Source organism: Papilio machaon, chromosome 4 (assembly GCF_912999745.1).
Source record: "Papilio machaon chromosome 4, ilPapMach1.1, whole genome shotgun sequence".
Classification (NCBI taxonomy): Eukaryota; Metazoa; Arthropoda; class Insecta; order Lepidoptera; family Papilionidae; genus Papilio; species Papilio machaon.
The window spans coordinates 1,129,010-1,151,632 of record NC_059989.1 but is presented as its reverse complement, the minus strand read 5'-3'; the positions used below and the strand labels follow the sequence as shown (position 1 = coordinate 1,151,632).

The 22,623-nt window shown below is 36.4% G+C and overlaps 2 protein-coding genes and 1 non-coding gene across 6 annotated transcripts in view; 1 reads left to right on the top strand and 2 right to left on the bottom strand.

Moving 5' to 3' along the window:
* The window catches only part of LOC106718517 (rho guanine nucleotide exchange factor 16), a 62,927-nt gene extending 46,160 nt beyond the window's left edge, over window positions 1–16,767 (top strand). For all 4 annotated transcript variants that reach the window (XM_045677769.1, XM_045677770.1, XM_045677773.1 and 1 more), the window contains 15 exons: window positions 1,717–1,937; window positions 2,166–2,316; window positions 2,910–3,378; window positions 3,462–3,520; window positions 6,186–6,294; window positions 11,695–11,842; window positions 13,432–13,585; window positions 13,675–13,857; window positions 13,937–14,141; window positions 14,253–14,421; window positions 14,609–14,748; window positions 14,831–14,980; window positions 15,058–15,196; window positions 15,320–15,521; window positions 16,221–16,767. In XM_045677769.1, coding sequence (XP_045533725.1) covers window positions 1,717–1,937; window positions 2,166–2,316; window positions 2,910–3,378; window positions 3,462–3,520; window positions 6,186–6,294; window positions 11,695–11,842; window positions 13,432–13,585; window positions 13,675–13,857; window positions 13,937–14,141; window positions 14,253–14,421; window positions 14,609–14,748; window positions 14,831–14,980; window positions 15,058–15,196; window positions 15,320–15,521; window positions 16,221–16,387 — 2,666 coding nt within the window. In that variant the 3' untranslated portion in view covers window positions 16,388–16,767. The remainder of the gene's footprint in view (window positions 1–1,716; window positions 1,938–2,165; window positions 2,317–2,909; window positions 3,379–3,461; window positions 3,521–6,185; window positions 6,295–11,694; window positions 11,843–13,431; window positions 13,586–13,674; window positions 13,858–13,936; window positions 14,142–14,252; window positions 14,422–14,608; window positions 14,749–14,830; window positions 14,981–15,057; window positions 15,197–15,319; window positions 15,522–16,220) is intronic.
* On the bottom strand, window positions 2,532–2,603 carry Trnae-cuc. The gene has a single exon. It is a non-coding gene; the product is annotated as a tRNA-Glu (tRNA).
* A 1,728-nt stretch (window positions 16,768–18,495) lies between the features above and the next one.
* Window positions 18,496–22,578, bottom strand: LOC106718403 (transmembrane emp24 domain-containing protein 5). Its single transcript, XM_045686762.1, has 5 exons — window positions 22,300–22,578; window positions 21,932–22,195; window positions 21,425–21,543; window positions 20,767–20,894; window positions 18,496–18,549 (listed from the first exon to the last, which is right to left on the bottom strand). The coding sequence occupies exons 1-4, from the start codon at window positions 22,546–22,548 to the stop codon at window positions 20,786–20,788; spliced, it is 741 nt and encodes a 246-aa protein (XP_045542718.1). The 5' UTR covers window positions 22,549–22,578; the 3' UTR covers window positions 18,496–18,549; window positions 20,767–20,785.
* Between the last annotated feature and the right edge of the window lie 45 nt (window positions 22,579–22,623).

Genomic DNA, 22,623 nt, shown 5'->3' with positions numbered 1-22,623 from the left:
TTTATTCGGACATAGTTCAGATATCTTTATAATTTTTTTTTCGTTCAAATTATTTTTGGATATTTAATAAATAAGAAATATTTATGTTCAATAATCTTGTGAATGACCGCGGTGAATGAAATTATCACAAATAGATTATAAAAATATTTAATAAAAATGTAATAATAATGTATTATGTTTAGAGCCATGCATTCTTTAAGGTGAGTACAGTCAAAGGAATTTTTGCCATTGTGCCACAGACTAACAAAGGGACAAAAGCAGATTAGTTTTATAAATATTTAGAATCAGAAAAATAGTGAAAATTCTTCATTAATATTATGATGTTTATTATTATGCGTACAACGCATTTAAAGGTGACATTGTAGAGGTGTTGTTAGTGTTTTTTTTTGTGACACAACATGGCGGTGTTCAATGATTTTTATGTGGAAATTAAGGCTAAAAAAAAATTAAACGTTACAACATAATACTCCAATAATTTAGGGAATGATTTCTTTTTGAATATTTAACATCATGAATGTAGATTTACTCGTATTATGATGTAACCAAAATTTTAATGCCTGATTTTCAATATTTTGATTAATTTGTGATCTGTCTGACGTTTTCTATGAAATACAACCATTTTTAAAGTGACCAATTGTAATATTTACCTACGACATTTATATTTTGACCATAAACTTAAATTTACAATTTCAATGTCGTCGTAAGGTCATAGACGTCTCCAACGAGGCGCTTGAGAATATGCAAGTCACAATTTCGGTGCCTTATTATTTTCTTTGCTTGTTATAGATATATTAGTTATATTCTTCTCTATGTAAAGTATTGCAGGTGTTGGTAACTAGACAGATTCACCAAGCGCTTGCGCACTTGCGTCAACAAAGTCATGTCGCCACTCGGCACAGGCAACTTGTGTTTATGTAACCAGCCCAGTGCATCGCACCCTTGACATTTATTTGGCGCATTCTCACTTTCCGATGCGTGATCACTCGCTATTGTTAAACTAGTACAAGTTAAAATTTTAAGACGCACAGTCGAGGAAGTTTATTTCCTACCCATCGATAAAATGTTATTTGTCGTACGTATCAGTGATTAGCATGGACGGTACGATATTTGCTATGCGATAATCGTGTGTGAAACGAATTTAATTATGTCACTGTACATACTGTACAAGCGATAAAACATTTGTGTTTAAGAAAAATTCTCGTGACTAAATTGCAGGTAAAGCACGTTGCAGACAAGAAACATGTTAATAGTTACAACACCGAGTGACGTCATTTGACGTAACTCTTTGACCCACTTATTCAACATGGGTCTTTTATCACAATAGGATATGTTACTGTTCGTATGATGAACATCACGCTATGCGTTAATTTCAATAAGATCTTCGAAGGAATTCATATTAATATACCGCTTATATGCAAGTTGACAATTGCTTAATTTACGACCCCTTAAAAATTTATTTCTTCTTGATATTTTATTTCAGAAATAATTATTTAGCACGATACTTAAATTAAATCGTCCCACCATGTCGTATCTTTTTTTTATTTCCCTATGGCTCTATCTATATCTATATATATATAAAAGAAAGTCGTGTTAGTTACACTATTTATAACTCAAGAACGGCTGAATCGATTTGACTGAAAATTGGTGGGCAGGTAGCTTAGAACCAGGAAAAGGACATAGGATAATTTTTACCCCGTTTTCTATTTTTTATTCCAGATGGAGACAGCAGTGATTCTGGTCATTTCTATGAATCGTTGGAGCCAGCACCGCCTGTACCCGCGCACCCGACGCACATGGGCCTCGTTGCCCACGACACGCACGTTGCCCACACTGCCCACACTGCACACGGAGACCACGCGAGTGCGTCACACATGTTGCCGCTCGAGGATGACTTCGATTCCTTCGATAGTGACACCGACTCTGAAGATCATGACCAGGTGAGATATTTTCCCAAGTAAAGCCTAGCTTGCCTACTTGATAACATTAGAAATGCCACGGAGTTAGTCTAACTTTGAAACTGTTAGACAACAAAATGTCTATAAACATACATAAATTGTTTGTTGTTTTAAAATGTTTAAAAATAAATAACAAATCGTGCGAAGACGGGTCTGTCCGCTAGTTAATAATAGAAAGATAAATTACAAACGTATTGTATTTTATTTCAGACGGGACCTACACGTACCGCTCCAGAAGTGCCGTCAAGCAGACTGCCTACGCCGCCCAACGGCGGCGGGCCCTACACCCTCACCAAGATCGCCAACGCAGCGCAGAAGAAGATGAGGCAAATTAAACGAAATCTCACTAAACGATACACCGGTAAGACAATTTTAGTAGCTTTATTTGCATTTTTTTAGTGTTGATTTGTTAAATAAAAGTACTAGGAACTAATCATACTCATAGTCAGAATCATATGTTTTCTACATTTTTTATTATCGTTTTAATTTTTTGGGTACAATGACTTAATACTCGAAAATTTGAAATTTTTTAACATTTTTCGAAATAAAATGTAATGATAAATGCACAAAAATCTATTCCGATACCGGGAATCGAACCCGAGCCTCCTGGGTGAGAGCCAGGTATCCTAGCCACTAGACCATATCGGATATTACAGTTATGAAAGAAAATTAATATTATGTTCATCATTATTTTATCAACAACTATATTTTTTATATTTTATATTGCGATTTAGCGTTATGTCATTTTAGTAATCGTCGACCAAAGCAGATTAGTCATATTCCTGTATGTGGGACGGAACACCAAATACAAACTTGTCGGACCGCGAATCTCCAATGGCAGGTGCCAATGTCATTTTTGGAAGTTATCAAAAGTCATTAGGCTTAAATTGAAATGTTACTGCCCGTAATAACCTAAATGAAATCTGTTTTAAAATTAACCTTTGCTTGTTTCAGTGGCAATGGACGGCAAACCATTCACGAAGGCCTCACAACAAAACGGAACCTACGACTTGTCGAAACCTAAAATGAGATCACCGATCTATGCAAACTGCGAGAGACCCGAGCCACAACCTAATTACACTAACATCGCCTTTAACGACTCTAGAAACTTAAGTACTAAGAGCGACAATACCATAGCCAAGGTTGGCTTCAAAGAGGAGGGTAAGCCCGCAAATGGTGATAAAAGACATAGTAACGGCGATGTGGGGTCACCACAAGAGAAGCCCACTACACCTACCAACGAAACCAAAAAGGACACTGGAACTCTTTCACGAAAGACGTACTTCTCATTCAAGTCACGGTTCAGACGAGCGTCATCGATGGCGGTGGACCTAAATTCGGAAGTGCCCAGCGCCCTCAAGATCACCAACTCCACGTTTTACTTGACGGACTCTATGGACGGTGACTCTGGATTCAGCAACTGGTGAACTCTTTATATCATTTATACTTTTATCCTAAACAATGGTATACTATAAACATTTTGATGACAATTTCTACTTTCTGCAGCAGCGACAGTGGCGCCACCAACACGGACACGCTCTCAGCGTCATCTCGGCGGCGTGACGGTACGCGCGCGTGGGCGGAGTCCTCCCCGTGTCTGGCGCCTCCGCTGGAGCGGCCCGCGCAGCCGCCCCCGCCGCCCCCCACCGTCCCGCCCGCCCCGCACCTGCCGCCCGCGCCCCCCGCGCCCCCCGCGCCACGCACCCCGCATGCGCCGCAACCGCCACACGTGCCCCACGTGCCCCCCGCGCCGCACACGCCGCACACGCCGCACACGCCGCACACGCCGCACGTGCCCCACACTGACCTTAGCGCTGTCAATGAAGGTAACGTGCAGGCGTCAACTGGACTCGCAGCATTACCCACCAAAACAGACATAAATATACAAGTTAGGCAATAAATAAAAAAACAGATACCTAGCTAGCAACAGCAAATTTTTTAACTGCAAAATATATCATAATTTTGGCTTTAATTTACTATTAGGAGACAACATCCCTTTATGCACATTTTTTAGAAACATTGGATTTCATTTTACACTACGAAATTTACATACTTACTGTACTTGCAAATACCTACGTTTCTTTACTTATAATATATTTAACAAAAGTTATTTTAATAAATATAAATTATTCTTTCGTCAAAATTAAATCCCAGCAAGGTTAGGATCTAATGCAATGAACTTTACCAGTGGTTTGTAAACTTGTAAAGATTGAGTGAGTATGCAAAAACAAGTCTTTTGTCATAAGTTCATTCTTCAAAGGACAGCGTGGTTTTAATGAAGGTGAATTAAGGTTTCAGTTGACGTCTGTCCGTAAAGTCCATGTCGTCTCAAGGAAATCCTCAGAAGTTTTATAAAAAAAAATATCAACAGACATCAAAGTTAACGAAGACAGCGCTAAATGAAGGTCAGAGCTCTGAATGCTGTAAATAACTAATATATTATGTCATAAAATATTATTATTGAAAATTTAATTAATTCATTTAACTGTATTTTACGTTTTACGAGAACTTAAATTAAAACGGAATACTTTTTCATAAAAAAATAATTAATAGCAATTTAACTGTTAAGAGTTTCGTCTATTTTAAAAGATAAAGTTTCGAACAAAAAAGAAAAAGTTTAATAAAAGCACAGTTTTTTATGTAATCTTACTTTTCCTTTTTTTTCCCGATTTATCTATTTTTTCTCTGGTCTATTGTAATTTGATATATTAGTTATTTCCAGCCGCAAGAGACGTCTGGTTGCAGCGGTTATGCTTCGTGAATGTCTTAGTGTTTGCACTACTCCTTGTAGCTGTCATCTTTCTTTTCTTTTTCCACTAGTTCCTAGTGTCTTACCTTTTCTTATCTTTGTTGGTGAAGTTAACTTTTCATTGACCTTAATCTATGACATTTAAGGTGGTACAGTTTTTTCTATAAGCAATTATTATAACTTATTTTATCTAACTTAGAACTCGCTCAGACCTCTACCTTTAGTTGATGGTATTAATCAGTGATATTAAACTGAAGTTGACTAAGTCAAGGTTATTAACTTATACATAAATAAAATTTTCACTTTATTCGCGGATTTACAAAAAAAAGTTACTAAAAATTTATAATCAATAGAGTATTATAAAGCAATAGGAAAAAATCTTCAAATAGTTATTACACTTTATAAGAACTCTAATTACAGACATTATAAAAACAATTTAAAGCAATTACGCTTTTGCTCCGTGGGTCGCAATCTCAACGAAGCCATTGTCATTTGTCAGTCTATCCTTGCGCACGCGCAGCGCCACGCGATGTCAACGCCTTCTGACGTCGTCAATGTGAAATAATTACAGTTAATTTATATTTTCTGTGTCCTGTCGCGATATCGCTGAGTATTTAACATGAGACGTGAGTTTTTATTGTTTTCTATTAAAATAAACAGCAAGTACAGATTAAGATTTTGCGCAAAAAAAGACAATTGCGCAGATCTTAAGTATACATTATATAAATAAAATCTTTATAGGTTTTTTTTTATTTCTATCAGTAAGGACCTTATTAAATATCTAAAATAAAGATAAGTTCACATCTTACATATATTAACATCAAGGAATAATATAAGTTACAAATAAATGTTAGGTTTACTTATAACTGTAGTATATTTTTAATCAGAACAAATGTGTCTCCTTCGCATGATTGTCGCATGACATGTTTACAAAGCATCCAACCGGCCATAGTTAATAATATAGTATTTGCATGCATTTTATGTTAGCGCCCATACGCTGTAGTTAATACAAATATATATAATGTGCACTATTTATTATGTACTTACAACACCGACTTGTACACTGAGGGACACGAAAACTAGGACAATTTTGTGACGTAATTACAAATTAAATAGTTTTTGAGTCATTACACTTAACAGCATTTTTATATACCTACTTTTAATAAATTCCATGTCTTCATACCATTCATTGTACAAGTTTAAATTTGGATTGGTATCGTAAGATGTTATTCATCAAAATTTGCAAAATAAACTATGACATTTTCAATAATTATATTATTTTAATTAATTATGGTCCCATTTAAATTTTATAAAACTTAAAAGTACAAATTATAGTTTTTATAATGTAAAGTATTTTCTTTCTTATTTAAGTTCATTACACTTAAATACAAAGTTAAAATTTTGTTTGTTAGCTCCCATATTAGTTTCAATTATAATAATGAACGTAACAAATATAATTAATAAGACGTGATGTGGTACAGAACTGAAGCGGCTGCTGCCCACTCTATCTCGGAAGGACAAAGGGCCGCGTACGCGCACCTCGTGGTACGCCGAATGCGAACCCGCGCAGCTCACAACCACACCATCCTGGTGAGTACTAAATAACTGAACGATTAATTTGACTGTATATTTATTTTAAAAATTCAGGACATATTTAAATTTAAATATCAGCCAATGGTCGTTCACTACTGAATCGATCAATCTTCGCTTCTACCCTAGTCTATTTGGCTAATGCAACCTTTGGTCCATCATGGTGGATGTTATTATTTTTCACGTAGATAGAATTGGGTCTTTGTTAGTTTTTATTCAATCAAAAAAAAATGCGAAGTATACATTTTGGATATGAATCTTGTATGTGTAAATCAAATTAGACTCTATTTTTCTGCTGCAAAACTTAAACAATCGCTAAGAATTGTTATATCTCTAAAATTGTATATTTGTATGTTTATTTTACTATAATACATCAATAAGTCTGTCTCAACCGAACACGTGTCCGAATTGACTCGGATCAGTAAAGTAGCCAAATGTGGTGTAATCGAAGCGCAGGCGCCGAGGCCTTCAGCGCTCCGCGCCGACACTTTCACGACGCGGCTAAGGTCCTATGTACACGGACTGTCAGCAGTCGTTTTCAATAGCTACATACAGTCTTTATACCAACTACTTAAAGCAGTTGGTGTAGGTTGGTGCTTAGCTATTAAGCTCAATAGGACACAGGCATGTAAAACGTCTATAACATTCGTCTCTTCAAGATCTGATAAACAGATAAATAAGAGTAGCTAGAAAAGGGCTACGCGTTTTTCCCTACGTTGGCGAATAAGCGTGCCTGATGTCAATCAAATGATACTTATCAGTCTTTAACTAATTAAATTTCAAATTATGCTGCACAAAATTTACTCCCAAGATAAACATACATACGTGTTATTACTAATTCTTATAACTGCTATCCACAATGGCTATCGCAATCACTGGCATTGAATCAAGCACGAGATCGTATCACAATGACCTCTTTCCCGGCACACAAAAAACATCTCGCTTTAGAGTGGTCGTGGGGCTCGTAACGTCGCGGCCGGTTCGAGCATTATAACCAGTAAATATGCCGCCCGTTGAACCGGTCCTTTTCGATCGTTTCGCACGGACCGCGGCCCATGCTACTGTTCGTTGTACAAAAATCCGCTGGAAGAAATCTTTACACGAATGCACTACCATCCCGCGTTACTCAGGAGCGACCGTGTGACGTCGTCATCCAGCCACGAGGCTGACTCACCAGCCAGTTTCCATACCACCGTTAACTTTGGCCCAATTTAAGAAACTTCACGATCATCTTATTATTTGTATTTCTAGGAACTGATGATAATCGTAATAACATCGTCGCATTTTAAAAAATATATTCGTCTAAAAATAGCCCAAATTGCAACGTGAGGAAACTCGTTGATAGATGCACAACAAATGCTTCGAATCACTTCATTCAAGCTGGTATAAAGTATAAGTATTGAAACAGTATAGTTATAGTTACAGTTACGTCTAAACATTCTCTGATAGATAGCAGATAAGGGAACTTAATTAGAGTTTCTCAATTCTTACGTACATGCCAAAGAATATAGACAGAGCTGGGCATTAACTCGTTAATCCGTTAATCGTTAATTAACGAAGTTAACATTTTGCTTAACGGATTAACTTTTAAGTTAACTTCAAAAAGTGTTAACGCTTTTGTTAACTTCCGTTAAACTCAACTTCCGTTAATAAAAGTCCGTTAATCGTTAAATTACAAACTTGGAGACGTGCTGTCATTTTGTTTAAATTACGTGCCACGCCACGCTCGTAAGTTCAACTATGTTGGGCGACTGTCGGCGACTCGAATGGTGAACGAACGAGTTGATAGTTGATATATGTGAAGTTCGCGTGCAAGTGTGATGCATCAGAGCGTCCGGGAAAGACGTGACTAACAGGAAAAATCAAAAGAAGGTTCGAAATAGTATATTTCATTGCGAGTATATAAAAGCAAGAGTATGTAATAGCCCACATTCCGAACGCTCTTCGTCCCTGCAATACGCCACTTTTTGAGCAACTGTATTAAAACACTTTTTTACTCGTGCTTTTTCTTTAGCTTTTCCAAACTCGTGCCTTCTCTTTCCCAACTGTCAAAATAATGTCTATTATAAAGAAAAAACCAACCACGAAGTTTTTAAAAAAAAAAATCATTGAAGTTTTTATGATTCATGCAAATATTTCTAAAAAGAAGCTCCTAATTTGTTACAATATCAGATTTAATGATTTGATTCAATGAATTAGGTTAGGTTTCATTTTATTTCATCTTATTAAATTTCATTTTCATTTCATATCAATAAAAATAATAATAATCTACTGAAGACTTGGCCGTTTGGGCATAGTTCCCTTTACCTACCCAGAATGGGTGAAGAAAACAAAAAAAAATCTCTGTTTGTATTTTTTTACCGTTGGCGCCATTTTTCAAACATTTTAGTTAGTTGAGTTTATTGTGTTTTCATTATTCTATTAAATTGCTTAATTTTTTTCGCAACTGTATCAAAAATAGTTGTTTAGTACACGTGCGGAACTGTCATTAAAACTTGTTCCAACTGTCAACCCTCATCTTCGGCTGCGCCTCGGCTCGGGTACACATTTGTCGGAACTCTTTGCAATGAGAGGCTTTCCGCACTCGTAATGAAATATACTATAATGCATTCATACTTGTCTCTAATACTAATGTGTTATAGAATGTATAATCAAATTACTATTTTAAAGAAGTGTCGCCACAATAAGTGTAAAATTAGTATGTATGTATAATTTTGGTATGGTTAACTGTTAACGATTAACTTTAACTTACGTTAAATTTTCGAGAATTTAACGCTTTAACGATTAACGAAGTTAATTTTTTAATTAACGAATTAACGATTAACGAAGTTAACTTTTCGATTAACTGTGCCCACCTGTGAATATAGATATACTATTCAAATACACTATGCGCTCAATTAAGATACAATAATTATTTATTGCAAAAGAAAAATAGCAGAATGAAATACCGCTTAATAAAATAATAAAATGGAATCGCTTGCGCTTGTGAATTTAACCGTCAGTCGAGGCCGCAGTACCGCGACGACGTGCATTGTATGTTCGAACTTCGTTTCGATTCGCATTTGAGCGGGAAGGTTTTTGTGTTACGAACGCCTGCACACAGGCAGACGGTTTGCTTTTAAAGTTTCAACAAAAAGTGAATATATTCGTTGGATGTATTACTAAAAGGTAGAGTAATTCTATGTTATTAATGTTCTCTAATCAAAACGAGTACTTTAAGGTTTAAATATTTTAATATTATATATAAGTTTTTAATGAGAGCAATGTTGATGTTTCTTGGCCTTGTCTTTTCAGTTTTATAGAGTTATATTTATTATCGTCCATAAGTATTATTTATATTAGGCATTAATTTTATACATATCTAGTTATGTCCTTCCAACTGTATAATGAGTAATGCACGTTTATTTTTCAATGCGATGATTCAATGTCATAGTAAAATATAAATTTTAATCAAAACAATGATTCATTAGAAAAATACTTAAATTTTATAATTATTGAAGGAGATAAGATTATTTACAATTTACTTTTTAATAAATTTTAGGAGATTGTGATTATTTAAAATATGTTTTTTATACGATAATATTGTAATTGTGGGTTTTCGCTGCCGATACTATTTACTAAATAATTTTGTTGTTTCATTATTTTTATAAAGAGCTAGCTTTTACCTGCGACTCCGTCCGCGCGGAATAAAAAATAGAAAACGGGGTAAAAATTATCCTATGTCCGTTTCCTGGTTCTAAGCTACCTGCCCACCAATTTTCAGTCAAATCGATTCAGCCGTTCTTGAGTTATAAATAGTGTAACTAACACAACTTTCTTTTATATATATAGATATAGATAAAACATTGTAATTTTGTCACTAAGATAACAAAAAGAGAAACAGTGCAAGAATATTACCAAGGTTCACCCAAGTATTAATATGAGATCAGATTTTATTCAGACTTAATCCAAGAATACAAATTCAAATAATATCAACGACCGATAAGAGTTGTAATTTTATAATAAAAATCGCTTTACAATTAAAACTTTAAATTGTCATAAAACATGTGTCAAATGACAAGTGAATACACTAAAGTTGACCCAACATTTAGTCTAAGATACCATTCTTCTTACGGTGCCATCTTCTCGCGAAGGTCGCCGATCATTAAGGCAATCTTCATTCTCGAAACCGCAGCTCTGAAGGTACCATTGCATTAGTTATAATTACTTTAGGAAAAAAACCTTGTCATAATTTGCTAATCGAGGCTATTTACAAAATAAACTATTAACCAAATTAATAAAACTACTTCCGGATGTCTCGTTTAACATTTTAACAAACGTAACGAATCCTGAATTTGTTACATTTAATGCAGTTTCCACGGTTAAGTACGTCACATACATTGTCACTATGTCTTTACTCTTTATTACTCGACCGTGTCAAATTGGAGTGAACTAAAATGGACAAGGTGTCAAGCTAAGCACGAAGTTGTTTTACAATTTTTTCTTTCTGTCGTCCATTAGTTTTTCAATGTGTTTCTTATGTAACAAAAAATGTTACTCGTTGATTACTTTATGAGTTGGCTGTAAAACAGTTCATCAAAGTCAATCTATGTATGCAATATACCTCTTATATTACTATCTATACTACTTATCCAAAAACTAATCGCCTATTAAGGCAAATGATTCTTAAATGACAGGAACGTACAAAATCTAGACTTCCCACGATATTAACCGATGATTATTCTTTTGTAGTACTTATATATTCATTCGGGTAACATGGGACCGATCTTCGGCCTTGGAAAAGACGTAATGTTTACATAATGATGAAACAACCTACACACGGAAAATACATATTATAAGATTAAAAATTAATTAAAGCTTATAGTTAGCCGCGAGCGCATATATGTACAGGCGGGTGCCATGTGGGCCCACTGCTTCCGCATCCCTTTACGTTGTGGTGTGAAAAATGCATACAACATTACATCCGAAATTGCGAGGTAAAGGCCGAGGCCGTAAAGTTTGCATAGAACTATATTTCTGTTATTAAATTCAGAGTATTATTTATTCATCAACACTACGATATGATCTATAAATAGCAGTTATATCTTACCAAGTTTTCAATTAGGCACTGTTTAATATACATTTCCACTAACGAAACAAACAAAAAAAAACAAAAAAATGGGACCCATCTGCAAGCACTTCCTTTCGATTAAAATATTTTTCATCAAAATCGGACCACCAGGGGCGGAGTCTCGCGGTAACACACATAAAAAAAATACAATCGAATTGATAACCTCCTTCTTTTTGAAATCGACTAAAAAAGATATTAGATATCGTTCATAATCATGTCATATAAAATACTGGTATTTTACCAGTGGGAACTCACATAAACATTTTTAAATCGTGTTTATTTCTCATCAGGTACTCAGAGGCGGGCCTGTACCAGGGCAACGCGTCGTCGTCTTCGGGCGCGTCGTCAGGCTCTCACCCCGCCTCCCCATTGCCGCAACCGCATTCGCTCTTCACACACGAGCCCCTCTATCAGTTCTATAACGCGGCCAAAGTTGAGGTAAACATTTTGTTTTATTTTAATATATACCTTTATAATGGTTTAATAACTAAGCTACTTGACCACGGTTCAAATAGACTGACTTCAATATGAACACATTTTTTTTAAACCTCTTTCTCATTTAGTTATACTGGGTATCCTCACATATACAAAGTATTTACATTAATTAATCGTGACTTCACTAATCTTTTTATCTATATATATAAAAGAAAGTCGTGTTAGTTACACTATTTATAACTCAAGAACGGTTGAATCGATTTGAATGAAAATTGGTGGGCAGGTTACTTAGAACCAGGAAACGGACATAGGATAATTTTTACCCCGTTATCTATTTTTTATTCCGCGCGGACGGAGTCGCGGGTAAAAGCTAGTTTAGATATATTTTCAAGCATTACAATCGTAGAAAATGTTGAAAAATATAATTGCAAACTTACTTTTTTCAATTTTGAATTCTTACCAGGTTTATGTAACTACATTACCTAATAGTAGAATAAGTAATAAGCTTTTGTACGTTTACATTGTGCCTTATATTCCAATTTCCTGTAACATTATTTAGTACTATCGTTGTACATGTATCAATATGTAGGCGACTTCTATTAATTTGGAGTTTCTATTCAATAGGTATAGACAGATTATCAGTATTATTTAACCTTCGATTAGGAACAACAATTGGTTATCGAAGTATTGCTGCTTACCGCTCTTGATTCATGTACTAAGGTATGCCTTGGAATGTAAAAAAACGAACCCTACATTACTTTTAACTATAGAAACCGAGATCTCTTTTGACAGACATTCAACTGGAAATTTAAACAAAAAAAATTAATAAAAATCTGATCTTGTTCTTTTATTGCGGTCATTGAGAACCGCATAGTTGACTTTTTTAACTGGCATCACGTTGCCCGCCTTTCAAGGAATTGTTATCGTAATTCGCTTTAAATTGAACGTAACATACTTTGCTACAAATTCGCTTGTCGTCTTTGCGTCACTAATGGCGGGAATTCTCATGAATCGCAACAGTAAATAAATGAAATAAACTTCCGTACATTTATCACAGATTTATTAAACATTTAATTATGCATTCACATTTTACAACGAAAAAAAACCATACATTTTCTTTTTATGAAGTTATGTTATTAACCTAGCCTAACCGAATCCAAAAGTAAATACAATAAGTAATCTCTAATATCGAAGACGTTATAAAACTGGAAAAACATTATAAATAAAACATGCAAAGCTGTTAATTCAACAGCAGAATGAATAACAATTAACACGTCACCGAGGTGCCTACAAACACGCTATTTATAAATGTTTGTGTTAATTTTTATCACTTCTATTAACCCCTGAAATTGATATGACCTTTACGTATCCTTGATATTGATCTCCATGTATGCGTTATTTATTTTCATATTAGCAATGCCCGCGCTGAATGGCATTGCTGTTAGTACGTGTGCCTAATCTTGCACGCACTCGATAACGTAATATTTTTAATAATCGTGAATTATTGTAGAATTAAGAATTAAAATAGATAAAAATACTAGTTTGTTAGTCTCTCATATCGAATTAAATTATTAAATTTGTTTATTGCACAGTCGGCGTGCCGTGAGAGCGGCGATTCTGACTCGGACGGGTACGAGGCGAGTGCGGTGCGGGCGCGGCCTTCCGCCATGGCGCTGGTGGCGCCGCGCGGGCCCGCACGCACTCTCTGGTGCGAGGTACCCGAGGTGCTCAACTCAGCCGTGCTCAGTGAGTAAATGCTGTATACTAACTACAAAAACTACGAAAATAAATTTATTCATTTAAAATGTTTAATGGTATAATATTTTTTATTTAAGGTTCACTAGCGCCAGCACAGAAGCGTCTACAAGAGGCCAAGTTTGAGGTGTTGACGTCGGAGGCGTCGTACCTGAACTCTCTGAACGTGCTGGAGGCGCACTTCATCTCGCACCCCGCCTTCCGCGACCCGCACGTGTTGCCGCCGCACGACTGGGACACGCTTTTCTCTACCATACTACCAGGTACAAATATGAAACTATGTAAGCTCATTTGCGCCGTGATCTTCAGATTATGTCAAACTAATATATGTTCATGTTACAGTGCGTAAGTGCTCGCAGCTGCTGATGATGGACCTAGAGAAGTGCTGGCAGGAGAACATCCTGCTGCAGGATATCTGCGACATCGTACGGAGGCACGCGGAGGCGCGCTTCCACGCCTACGTCAAATATTGCGAGAACCAGGTGCTGATGGTGCGCGCGCTGCAACGACTGCGCGACCGCCCCGCCTTCGCTAACGCACTCAAAAGGTATGTCGCTAAGTGTGAGCAGTTTATGATTGAGCTGTGTTCGCATAACAATAGATAACCTACGTCTTGGTATTCCGCCTTCTAAGATAAAAGTTACTAATAATCTGGCAGACTGGAGAGCCACCCGGCGTGCCAGAGTCTATCGCTGCACTCGTTCCTGATGCTGCCGATGCAGCGCGTGACGCGGTTGCCGCTGCTGCTGGACGCGGTGCTGCGCAACTTGCAGCCCGCAGACCGCGAGTACGACGGCTGCATGCACGCCCTCGCAACACTCAATGACGTGAGTCACTCCATCACACCTGACACACTAGCGCCAATCTACTGCATTGTACAACGTCAACTCCCTACGGTCACTAGTACACTAGCGCCACCACGACGTTTGATAAAAAATAGCGTCAATATCATATCTAACCATAAGAATAATGAGATACAAGATTGTCTGTAAAATTATGTTGTGTGGTGCGCAGTTCGTGTCGCAGTGTAACGAGGGCGCGCGCAACACGGAGCGCGTGGAGGAGATGTTCCGTCTGGCGGCCGCCATAGAGTTCCCCTCGCACGCGCACACCGCGCCCCTGCTCGGCCCCGCCTGCTCGCGCAGAGACCGCAAGTATGTCTCATCTCATATTACAATTAATGTAACAATGGTTCGCAATTAGCCACTACTAAGTTCGTTATGTATTGTCATCTAGACCCATCCGATGGCTGGTGCGGTCCGGCGAGATGACGCAGCTGATCTGGAAGGCGGACGAGTTGAAGCTCACGTTCGGCAAAAAGTTCCACAAGGTGCCGTTGCACCTCTTCCTCTTCAACGACCTCCTCGTCGTCACCAAGAAGAAGGGGTAAGTTGTTACTCCGGCACCAAATTCAATCACTTGTCTTATATTCTCAAATTGTAAACATTTATATTGTGCGTCAGCGAGGAGTCGTACCTGGCGGTGGACTGGTGCACGCGCTCGCTGCTGGAGGTGTGCGAGGGCGCGGCCGCTCCCCCCTCCGCCAAGCACGCGCTGCTGCTCACGCTGCTAGAGAACAGGGATGCCCGCACCGTAGAAATGGTAAATATACGTACTTAAATACAAAAATAAATTCGTCACAAGTGGTAAAGACCATTCCTATCAATCTGTAGCCTACCTCGACCTCTTACGTGGCCGTTCCAAGTAATATTTTGATGTGTATAGGTGATGTCGTGTCCGAGCGAGACTGACCTGTCGCGCTGGAGCGAGGCGCTGGCCCCGCTGCAGGGCGGCGCGGGCGAGGCGGTGTACGCGGGCTGGGACTGCCCGCAGGTGGCCGCGCTCTACGCCTATGCGCCCGCGCAGCCGGACGAGCTGCCGCTAGCCGAGGGCGACGTCGTCAACGTCACGCGCAAGACCAGCGAAGGTAACACACACGTTGATAAAAAATATTATTTACAAAAAACTATGGACTTTTTGATGTGAAACATCTATAGGATCACTTGTAAACCGAATCGTTGGCGTGGCGACGCTTGCCGTGGCGACGGGTCGCCACGCTATACTAAAGTATACATATATATATATATATATATATATATATATATATATATATATATATATATATATATATTATTATTATGTATTATTATTATTATTGATTTATTCTCTTATTATTTATATAATACATTTTATAAAAAAAATTAACAAAATATATTATATAAAAAATAGTATACCACCGGCTGCGGAATCCCATTACTCAAACAACCAGTGGTGAGGGCTACAGAGACAGGAACCTCCTAACTATGCGCGCGGTTTCTAAAATAACTGCCTTTTGTATCAGGCCCTTAATCCAACTGTTTAGCGAGAGCTTCTTAAGATGTTGGTCGAAGCTCTATATATTATTGTATTATTATTATTATTAGTATGTATTATTATTAATATATATGATTATTAATATTATCATTATTACCATTATTATCATTATCGTTATTATTATTATTTATTTATTTAATTATAATATTTAATATTATATGCATATTACTTGTACACACACGATGTTTCACATCTGCCAGGCGTCCCATGACGGCTCACATTTTTTTCTATACTAACTAGAGTGTATTCTAAGGTTGGTACTACGGCGAGCGAACGCGCGACGGCGAGGCGGGCTGGTTCCCCGGCTCGTACACGGTGGAGATCGCGTCTGCGCATGTGCGCGCGCGCAACCTGCGCCAGAGGTACCGCCTGCTCGCGCTCTCCGGTACATACCTAGGACATAGGAAGCGTGCGCCCTAGACTGAACCTGCACTCACTCTCTTTTCATGATTTACAAATTCAAATGATAAAACAAAATGCTACTTTAGAAAGAAAAAATATAAAATACTGTGACAAAATACAAGGGACCAAAAGTGACAAAGTAAATAAAATTACTTGTTTACAACTAAAAGAATAATAACATTCCTTTCACTTCTGAATGATGCATTTTCTTTTTAACTATGAAGTTTTATAATATATCTGTAGCCAGTAGCCGTCCAAGCACTGCCTTATTACTGCTTAGAATTTAAGTATGAAGTTAGCTTGTTCTGTAGCGTAACTGACATGCACCGAACTGTCAATATTGGTGCTTATTTATTTAGTAAAAGACATTATTAAAAATTAATTATTAATTTGATCAACTAACGATTATTATTTGTATATATTAAAAATGTTAAATTTATAAAATTAATTTAAAATGTGAATGAATAAAATTTTTAGGTTATTTTCTGTGTGATCCATTGTTATTAAATGCTTTACGTTTTTAAGAAATTGTAATGTATGTAGATTATTGTACAGTTACATTTGAGATTCGCAGCAATTTATTGTACAGTATAATTATGTTATATCTCTACCATAGACTAGGTGTCATCCTATAGCTTTGCTTGCCCGCTACATAAATTAACTAGTCAACTAGCGGACAAGGAACTAATCAAAATTGTTATACATTAATACATTCCCTAATTGTTTTTCGTTGTAATAAAAATAGTTCGGTAGTTGATTTTAGACTTTTCGAGGCAATAAATATTTTACTATAACTTTGACTAGAAATAGCCTGCTTTAAATTCGTACCACTATCTTATCTCCAAGACTTTATTTTGTAAAATCAATTTGAGTCTTTTATTAATTTATAATTAATTCTGATCGATAAAATCTATATTTTGATGTACAAAGATTATTTTTTTAAATATATAATTATAATATTTAGTTACCTTCTGATTTATAACGCTACATTTTATGACAATAGAGTAATTAGAAATCCTCAAAGCTTTGTCTAACGAATCTGATTACTACTATGCACAAAATTACTTAAAATCCAATGTATTATGAAATAAGAACGCGTATGAATACGATTTTGTACTAGTATTTACTTAAGTAAATTATTATAATTGTATATACACATATTTTTATAACTTACTGAGACTTGCATATGGTGTTATACAAAATAAACGATTTAATTTAATAATCTGTTTTGTTTTGATGTTCGTTTTAAGCTTTTACATTTTTTACTGCAACATGACATAAACTTGTAATTTATGTTGTATTCCTCTAAAAAAAAAATTGTGACCGCGCCTGAAACAAAGCTGTCCGTTCAGGTATAGTATAACTAGTCTATATAAAATAGGAGTGTCTGCATGTGACGTCGAAAAAATGTCATATTTCGTACACATGATGTACTTGCGTTAACTAAAAAAAGAAAAACCATTTGTGATCTGGTCAATTTTATTTTGTCTCTGGTTCGCAAGACCTTAATCTCCGTCTAATCTTTGTTCCACGTAATCTCTGGCTGGACCTATTTTGGCGCGACTTTAACGGGAAGGTAGCTGATACACGCGTACATATTATAGCTTTTTTTTAATTCTGCTCTGAAAAAGTTACATGCGACTGGCTAGTATTATATAAAAAATAAAACAATTTTTAAGTACTCAACATTTATTTATATACTTCTATAGTCATTTTGAAGGCCCGATTCATCACAAATAAATCAAATTCTTTGTACAATATAACAATTAACACCACATAAAATTGGCACATAATTTATTAACTTTTTTTAACTAGAAATATATACTACATATTCCTGCAATACAGAAATATGTATACTAAATAGATATATAAAAATATGTCTTTTAATTAAGAATACATTTGGAATTTGTATAACATCAAAAATATAATCAGTATTTACATTAAGCGAAGGATTATTATTATAATAATTATTTTTAAAGTACAAAAAATAATTTAATTAAACTGCATTGTCGGAATTAAGAGTATTAATTAGGTATTTATTATTAAAAAAAAACAGATCCCAATTTTAAATGCTTATAAAAATAAAAAAATAAATCAGAGATCATCAAACATCAATGACAACACAATTAACAGAACTCAGTCAGAAGGGAGACAATAACAATAAAAAAAAATCTTACAATTACAGTCAAAATCTGTTATAACGACATCGAAGGGACTACTCATATTGAGTCGTAAAAACCGATAGTTGTAACAACCGGTGACAGGTATTAACCCATTGACTGCCAGACATATTTAGAGCGTCTTGCCCTGGGTGCCAAGGTTTTATTTTGAAGAATACATGAAATTTTACAAAATATATATATGTATAAGTTACTAATATAATATTGTAATAGCATTTACAGTAATTTTTATTGAAAAAAAACACTACGAGATAACTCGTAGCTGGCGTCACTGAATAAAATTCCTGTGCTGGTTGCCACTTACGAGTTATCTCGTAGTGCTCTTTTTTCAATCAAAATTGCAGTAAATGCCGTTACAATGTTGCAGACAGAAGACAGGCGTGAAGTGGAAGTAATTCCGCGTTTCGTCTGATGAGTGTGGTGCTGAAGGCCTAATTTTAGTCTTCCTACCCTTGACATTCTTTTCTTATTAGGAACGTATGAGAAGGGCAAGTGGATTGGGCGGCAGAGGAGACGCATAGGAAGGGGAAATGTCCCTTTTCTGTGCGTCCCCTTCTCCATTGATAAAAGGTAGGCAACGCATCTGCATTTGCACATGTTCATGTGCAATGGTCGCGTCGCTATTTCGGCGAATTCAGGTGACTGTTTCATATATAAAAAAAATATGTATGCGGCTCACTAAGATTCGACCGAAAGGGAAATCCAGAAAATTTAGTCAAAAAGAAACTGAATCACTCCTTGACTCTAAGTTGCTCAGATCAGGATCCAGTATGGTCAACAAATGGAAAGATAAACTACAAACTGGGTGTGCTCGGCAGAGCGAAGCAGTATTTCCTACCGGGCCATCGCCTTCAGCTCTATAAGGCGCAAGTTCGGCCCCATATGGAATACTGCTCGCATCTCTGGGCTGGAGTACCAGCCCAGTACCAGCTTCTTCCATTTGACCGCATACAATGGAGAGCGATTCGAATCGAGTCAACGACAGAGACTGATCGGCTCAACACTGGCGTCGCGGAGAGACGTTAGTTCCCTCTGTATTTTCTACCGCATCTACCACGGGGAGTGCTCGTAAGAATTGTTTGGAACAATTCCTGCCGCCGAGTTCTGTCATCGGACGACACGACAGACCGCTGAGTTCCATCCACACCATCTCGATGGCTGGCAATCCACAACCGCACGGTTTGCGCGTACCGCCGCGTTGTGGAATGGTCTGTCCTCGGCGGTATTTTTAAACCGCTACGACTTAGGGTCCTTCAAGAAGCGACTTCACCATCTCAAAGGCCGGCAACGCATCTGCAGTTCCTCTGGTATTGCAGATGTCCATGGGCGTCGATGAACACCTTGGTGTTCCCGCTGCTAGTATGCCCCCTTCTCTTATAAAAAAAACTACATTACTTGGAAATGTTCCTGCATAATGAACACATGTTTCACAACCAAATTAATCGAAGGAATAAAAGGATGAAGATAATTCAATTTAGTTAGTTTAGTTTAGTTTTAGAATCAGTTATTATGCATTTACTTGGTGACGACAGCAAAGCAAGAGGAAGCAGGGTCTGTAATGCATTTCATTATTTAGGACATCTTCCGCCCACAGAAAAAAAGGAATGCCTACAAACCCATGTCGAATGTGCACAAAGAAAAAAAAAAAACGAAAGGAGACTAGGTTTTGTCCACAGTGCATCGAGAAGCCAGCACTTTGCGTTGATCCTTGTTTTAGAGTTTACCATATTCAGCAACAATAATTTTTTTTGGTAATAAATTCATATACATGAATTTAGTTATTATAATCTAATCGTCTAAGTTATAATTTTTATACGAAAAACTGATAATTAATGTTTTTTACACTATATAAATTTTTAATTCATACATTATATATGTATGAAATTTTATGTAAAAATCTAATCGTGTAAGTTCTTATTTATAACAAAAATTGAAAATTAACACGTTTTGTTACTCTGTATAAATTTTTCATTCACCTTTTTAAAATATTTTTAACTGAAATGGCCATTTGTAATTAATCTAAAATTGCAGCTCGCACTACGAGATATCTCGTAGCTGGCATTTTTGATACACACGCTTACTACGAGATATCTCGTATCTGGCACTCAATGGGTTAATAGGAAAGATATGTATATAACATTCAGCCAGGACCTTTGATTTTGGTCAATTTAACCGGTATGTTGTTCTAAACGATGTCGCTATAAACGGTTTTGACTGTATTACACAAAAAATCAAATCATATTCTTGTTTTGGACGAGTTATCCTTAACCTCAAAAAGTTTTCTTACAAAATACACCTGCAATGTCCCGGTAGCTGCAATAGCTAGGATCTGGACAAAGGACCACCTGAAAAAATAGAATGTCATCAGATTAGATCTTTCCAAAATTTTTTGTTACATAAACTTAAGGTAAGATATAGGTAGTAAATTTCAAGCAGTTTATCTTCATCACACTGAGCAAAGAGAAAAAAGTAAAATAATTTAAGTCTGAAACCTCAATAAGATAAAATATAATCAAAAAAAATGGGACCCATCTGCAAGCACTACCCTTCGATTATTATCAAAATCGGAGCACCAGGTGCGGATCTATGCGGTACCATACATAAAAAAACAGTTGAATTGATAACCTCCTTCTTTTTGAAGTTGACTAAAAATGAAATGCAATAGCACAATATATGGTATTTCTCCAATAACATTTACCTCAGTGAGACAGCAGACATACGAGTTTAAATAATTGCAAAATACAATCTAATCTGGATAAGTGAGAAACATTTATAAGTGAGAGTGATAGAAAAATATCACAGTCCTTTGGACTCTTACTGTAAGAATATTACATGGCCTTTGCTAATCATGTTTTTGTATAAAAAAGACACTTACCTAAGTACATAAGCATTATTATCCTGCAACAGGTTGTAGTCTCGTGACTCTCTCGCTCTGGAATGGTATTGATACTGCAGGATCTCATTAATGTTGTGCTCCACAAATTGAATGGAATGCTACAATACAAATAAATAAACATTAATTCTTAATATCATCATCATCAGGTCACTACTTAGGGGATCGGAGCCTACCGTAAGTTTGGGGTGACTAGGCCATAGTTAACCACACTGGTCCAGTGCGGGTTGGTTGACTCACACATACCATTCTTAATGTAATAAATATTATTTTTTATAATTAAGACTCCTGAATACAGCTTAAAATCTTATTATGGATTATTTAAAATAAATGTCAGCATTTATTATTCAATTGATGCTAGCTACAAATAGTATACTCAGCAATTTAATTAATAGCTGACATGACAACCTCTTTCACAATCACCTCAGTACTTTATTGTCATTGGTACATTAAATTTATTTTTACATCTGAGAAATTTAAAAAACTTACTGTAAAGTTCTTTATATTCATATCAAGCTCTTCAACCTCCTTGGCATACTTTTCCCACATGTCATATCTGATCACTGATAAGTACAAGTTCACCAGCTTGCCTGCAAACCTGGAGAACTGATTGTCAATACACACGGCGTAGTATCCTCCCGAACTCGTTTGATCTGCGTATTCAGCGCTCTGCCGCCATTCGTAAGGATGAACAATCTGCCCATTAGGATGGCGCACCGCAAAACCACACATACCATCTCCTCCTTTTAACACCTGGAGAGTATATCAAACTTTAAAGGGAACATTAAAGGACTAACATAACTCATTTGTAATTAAGTGTTTTTAGATTCCACCTAATACACCAAACACAATTTTACCTGATAGCTAGCGTAAAATGTCGCACCAGGTTGCACATATTGAAAGTAACAATCCTCTTTGCCCGCATCAATGTGTACTTTGTAATCCATGGTGACAGCTGGTAAATTCTCGTACCATGGTCCCGGTGATGTTGATAAAACATCACCCACAATTGATAAAATCGTAAAAATTAAGATTAACACGAAGAAAGTATGCCACGTCCGTTGAGCCATTTTTTGATTTGTTAGACAGTCTGGTGACAGTGACATCGTAATGTTAGCGTCAAAATTTCAAAATATCAACACATCACAACACAATAAAAAACACATTGTTATTTTTTCAGG

Coding starts and splice junctions, on each gene's coding strand:
- LOC106718403 (XM_045686762.1), bottom strand. CDS start 22,548: ATGTCACTGTCACCAGACTGTCTAACAAATCAAAAAATGGCTCAACGG. Junction 22,196..22,299: donor CATTTTACGCTAGCTATCAG/GTAAAATTGTGT, acceptor TATACTCTCCAG/GTGTTAAAAGGAGGAGATGG. Junction 21,544..21,931: donor TGAATATAAAGAACTTTACA/GTAAGTTTTTTA, acceptor TTTGTATTGTAG/CATTCCATTCAATTTGTGGA.